Source organism: Etheostoma spectabile, chromosome 5 (genome assembly GCF_008692095.1).
Source record: "Etheostoma spectabile isolate EspeVRDwgs_2016 chromosome 5, UIUC_Espe_1.0, whole genome shotgun sequence".
Lineage (NCBI taxonomy): Eukaryota > Metazoa > Chordata > Actinopteri > Perciformes > Percidae > Etheostoma > Etheostoma spectabile.
Genome location: NC_045737.1, coordinates 2,629,931 through 2,635,598, shown reverse-complemented (window position 1 = coordinate 2,635,598; position 5,668 = coordinate 2,629,931). Strand labels below are relative to the sequence as shown.

Genomic DNA, 5,668 nt, shown 5'->3' with positions numbered 1-5,668 from the left:
GTGTGTGTGTGTGTGTGTTTTACAGGGAGTTTGCCAAGGAGCGAGAACGGGTGGAGAAGAGGCAAGAATTCCTGAAGCTCCGCAGACAACAGCAAATAGAGAGAGAGTTAACTGGGTACCTGGAGTGGATTTGCAAAGCGGGTCAGTAACAAACAAACACATTTTAATAAAAGGTTTTGCTGTAATTGATGTTGACACAAATATGGCCAGCTTATGACTTTTCATTCAGGTGTGGTATTTGTGTTTCAGAGGAGGTGATGCTGGCCGAAGAAGATAAGAACGCAGAGGAGAAATCTCTGGATGGAGCGTGGTACAAAAGAAAAAACAACAACTCTGGTGAGGACTGCCATCTTCAGAATCAATTGTGAAATTGATATTGAATTCATAAAACAATTAACTATCCAGCCATGCACACTGCACACGGTTCCTGCCCTATCCTCCTCCTCCCAATCCTCATCCTTATCCATCTCATCTGTCTCATCACCACCATGACTGATGTCATGCTGTGTCTCAGTGTCACCTACACTGTAGTCGCTGGACTTGACTATTAATAATAATAGTAACAATAATAAACGTTAAAGCTTCAGTAGGTAACTTTTGTAAAAATGTATCTTTTACATATTTGTTAAAACTGTCACTATGTCCTGACAGTAGAATAAGAGACAGATAATCTGTGAAAAAATCACGCTCCTGTGTCTCCTCCCTGTGCTCCTACTGCCACTTGCAGAAAAACACCGCTCCCGGTCAGAAACAGCCAATCAGAGCCAGAGGACTGTCTTAGCAGTGTCAATCACTCTCGTGTACGCGCTGCTCATACCCCTCCCCCGCACAGCGCGTAACAGCTCAAGATTGCTATTGCACTGCAGCTGTGCTAATCGCGGAGAACACCTTTTCAGGAAAACTGCCAGTTTCTCGAGTGAACCTGCTCAGAAAACAAAGACGCAAACAGAAAAGACCGAGGATGAAAAGCGCGAGCTAAAAAGAAAGAATTAAACCGAGCCTAAAATAAAACAAGGGTCAACATCGAGCGACTTTTAGAGGTGGAGGAGCTACGCCTCTTGGAAGGATTAACAACGGATTCTGAGCTAGCGTTCCCACATTTCTGCTTGACATGTAAGTATCCCTGCTGGATTGTTTAATTTTTAAAGAAACCGTACACAACTAAGATATCGATGGTTCAGTATCACTGGTGATAGCCAAATCTCATTACTCTGTAGCTTGTTGCTAAATCTTACAGTTAGCTTGTAGCATGGCAGGACTGTTGTAGCAGGTGAAGATTAACTTTACCTGCTACTCCTTCACCTCAGTATAAATATTGTTTCGATGCCTCCATTTAGTAAGCCAAAGGTGTTTTGGTCGACACAAAAATGTAGCTATGGTTAACTACTTTTTATGTGTGCGCTGTCCCTGTCGACGTTTGGCAGGCAGAGCTAACTTTTGATATTTTAAAACAACACATTTCCTTCCCCCACATGATAATTTGTAAATCAATGTCTGACCACATTCTTTATGCTCCTTCAACAGTCAGACACAGACACAGAGGCACGTGAGGAATCGTCTTTCAGTCCAATCAAAATGTTCAGTATTTCCTCGTGCAGGAGTACTTTGCAAAAAAAGCTGATTTATTTTACCCATATGCAAAATAAAACCTAAGACATATTTCTAAGATGTTGTTATTCCTTGGCTTATTGAGCTTCCTCACTGATTCATCATTCCTACTGAAACTTTACTGTTTTAAATTGATCCAAAAGGTAATTCAGTAATGTATTGTGTAACGTGCTACTTTTGTTCACACAAATGAGCGATTACATAAAAAATAATTTTAAACCCTTTTTATGAAAAAATTACAGCACTTTTAATAAAATATTTTAAATAAGCAAATTTTTACATAAACTATACCCTCCTCAGAATAAATCCCCTGTATTGTCCATGGATGTGGAAAGCATCGGTGGCCCTGCTTACTAGCCTGCGCGTTCCGGGTAGGCCCCGCTGTGGGAGCTTGGAGGGGGGGCTGTAGCGCAGCAGAAGCAAGGGGAGGGACCTGTAAGGTGTGCTTGTTCAAATTTTTTGGCTAAGTCCCACGTTTTCCTCAGAATCCCTACTGCAGCTTTAAAGCTTCAGTAGGTAACTTTTGTAAAAATGTATCTTTACATATTGTTTGTTAAACTGTCACTATGTCCTGACAGTAAATAAGAGACAATAATCTGTGAAAAATCACGCTCCTGTGTCTCCTCCCTGTGCCCTACTGCCACTTGCAGAAAAACACCGCTCCCGGTCAGAAACAGCCAATCAGAGCCAGGAGGACTGTCTTAGCAGTGTCAATCACTCTCGTGTACGCGCTGCTCATACCCCTCCCCCGCACAGCGCGTAACAGCTCAAGATTGCTAGTGCACTGCAGCTGTGCTAATCGCGGAGAAACAACTTTTCAGGAAAACTGCCAGTTTCTCGAGTGACACCTGCTCAGAAAACAAAGACGGGCAAACAGAAGAAGACCGAGGATGAAAAGCGAGCTAAAAAGAAAGAATTAAACCGAGCCTAAAATAAAACAAGGGTCAACATCGAAGCGACTTTTTAGAGGTGGAGGGAGCTACGCCTCTTGGAAGGATTCAACACGGATTCTGAGCTAGCGTTAGCCACATTTCTGCTTGACATGTAAGTATCCCTGCTGGATTTGTTTAATTTTTAAAGAACAAGCGTACACAACTAAGATATCGATGGTTACAGTATCACTGGTGATAGCGCAAATCTCATTTAACTCTGTAGCTTGTTGCAATCTTACATTTTAGCTGTAGCATGGCAGGACTGTTAGCAGGTGAAGATTAACTTTACCTGCTAACTCCTTCACCCTCATATAAGTAATATTGTTTCGTGCCTACATTTAGTAAGCCAAAGTTGTTTTGTCGATCACAATAAATGTAGCTATGGTTAAACTACTTTTATTGTGCGCTGTCCCTGTCGACGTTTGGCAAGGCAGAGTTCTACTTTTGATTATTTTAATAAACATACACATTTCCTTCCCCCACAGGAGTATTGTAAATCAAATGTCTGACACACATTCTTTATGCTCCTTCACAGTCAGACACAGACACAGAGCACTGAAGGAATCGCTTTTCAGTCCAAATCAAAATGTCAGTATTTCCTCGTGCAGGATACTTTGAAAAAAAGCTGATTTTTACCCATATGCAAAATAAAACCTAAGACATATTTCAAATGTTGTTATTCCTTGGCTTATTGAGCTTCCTCCCTGATTCATCATTCCTACTGAAACTTTACTGTTTTAAATTGATCCAAAAGGTAATTCAGTAATGTATTGTGTAACGTGCTACTTGTTCACACAAATGAGCGATTACATAAAAATAATTTTAAACCCTTTTATTGAAAATTTACAGCACTTTTAATAAAATATTTTAAATAAGCAAATTTTTTATACATAAACTACCCTCCTCAGAATAAATCCCCTGTATTGTCCATGAGGATGTGGAAAGCATCGGTGGCCCTGCTTACTAGCCTGCCGTTCACGGTAGGCCCCGCTGTGGGGGAGGAGCTGTGGAGGGGGGCTGTAGCGCAGCAGAGAGCAAGGGGGAGGGACCGTAAGTGTGCTTGTTCAAATTTTTGTGGCTAAGTCCACGTTTTCTCAGAACTCCCTACTGCAGCTTTAATGGTAATAAAATAAACTTACTTTGCATACTATACTAACATGCAAAGATCATAACCAAATAAAAGACAAATACAGTAAATTAAATTATAGTTAATGAGTTTAGAAAATTATATTGTTATAATAATAAATGCCTTAACTATTCCCTCTTAAACCCACTTTAACATTATGCCCACATATTATTCATTAGTCAGTTCCCTCTAAAGGTAGAAACAGTGTGACGGTGGCGAGGAAAAACGCTCTTTAGGAAGAAACCTCAGACAGACCCAGGCTCTTGGTAGGCGGTGTCTGACGGCCGGTTGGGGTTGAAATAAAGAATGGAAACAACAGTCACAATAAAAGATAAAGGAACAGTGACTGAAAAAATATTAGTTTGTAGTAGTTCATGACAGGGCAGGGCACTTCTGCATTCACTTTGCAGCCCTCTATCGGCTATAACCACACTATACCAGTTTGTCACATCGGGAAGTGGATCTGTAGTTCCAATGAGACATAATGGGACATTTTCAATTCATAAACACAGGAGAGAAAATCATTTAGCTCAGATTTAACAATTTAGTAGCTAAGACTTTTTTTCACTTCCTGCATTCTCAGGTCTTTTTAGAAAATTAGATGTGTGGGTTATGCTTATGCTACTCCGTTTTGTCCATATTCAGAAGCATCCAGCAAAAGTGCACAAATATGGACAAAATGAAAGCTGAGTGCTCAATTGGCTCCATCTGCTTCTGCTCATTATCTGTTGTTTGCCTGTTTGTTTGTGTGTTTTACTTGTTTGTTTTTTTATTTTACTGTAGAAAACCACTGCTGCTGTAACAAGGGAATATCCCCACTGTGGGATGAATAAAGTATTATCCATCTATCTGTATTACAACAGAAAAACATAGGGCATCATTTTGGATTGGATTTGAATTCATAGAAATGAGGAAACATAGAGCTGAGATAAATTAGGCTGAGGGAACATAGGGCGGAGGGAACATGAGGATGATCCCCTTGTGTAGTGCCAAGCAGCCAAGGGGGGAAAAACCATTTACATCTGCTTTCTAGTTATAATTTCAAGTCAGAAATATATTGAATTTCTGACAGCTACAATATCTCCCACTTGGTGAAAAGGATTAATTGTTAATGAACTGCTAAATATGCAATTCAAGAAAATCAGATACATAAGGGTATATACTCCACTTGAATAGAACAGAGCCATCGTTCATTTTATTAACGTCTGGCCTTTCCTACAATAACAATTCAAAATGTCTGCTGTGACAAAAGCTTTACCTGAGTTCTCCTATGTGAAGCTCAAGATCACTTAGCTCCCATCTTCACTTCAGTGTTAATCTTTTTAACCCCAGGCTCCTTTTCATGCCCTTAACTGGTATTGTATTACTACATATCCACATTATATACTTAAAACATACATCAACCTACAGTATAGCTCACGACAGGCTCTGCTATGTTGAGATTAAATGACAGCTAAGGGGCGTTGTTGCAGCAGTAGACAATTAACTAACAGATGAAGGCCTCAGTAGATAAGCAACAAACTTTCTGGGAGGTAAAATCGCTATTTTTATCCATGGAGTCTGGTGGCTTTGAAGGAAGTTTAAATATACCAAAATAGCATACACCTAAAGGATACAAGGCCCATTTTAAACCAGTTACATGGCAGCGTGTGTGCAGATGAACAACATCCCTCCGTTGCACCAGCTATCAGTTTGTCAGTGTAACGTTTTGTCCTCATACACAGACTGATTTTTGTGCAAAGGAATTTCATGTGGTTTTTATATCACAGCTATAAACCAATCAGATTTGAGCTACCCGTTTTACAACAATAACATTTCCTATTTTATGTATAACAATTGAAAAGAACCAATGTTTGAAATGTTTTATTTATAATCATGTTCAAATTACACATTTTGAAACTACACTGTATGATAGTTACACTGTTAGACCTACCACCAGCTTTTACTGCGTAATCAGAATATAGCTGACGTGTGTGTGTGTGTGTGTGTGTGTGTGTGTGTG

General features: G+C 39.8%; 1 protein-coding gene across 1 annotated transcript in view; it reads left to right on the top strand.

Moving 5' to 3' along the window:
* Nucleotides 1-5,668, top strand: part of cacna1ba (calcium channel, voltage-dependent, N type, alpha 1B subunit, a) — a 262,364-nt gene that overhangs the window by 106,548 nt on the left and 150,148 nt on the right. The window contains exons 8-9 of the mRNA XM_032515609.1: nt 26-141; nt 250-336. Of these exons, the coding sequence (XP_032371500.1) occupies nt 26-141; nt 250-336 (203 nt within the window). The remainder of the gene's footprint in view (nt 1-25; nt 142-249; nt 337-5,668) is intronic.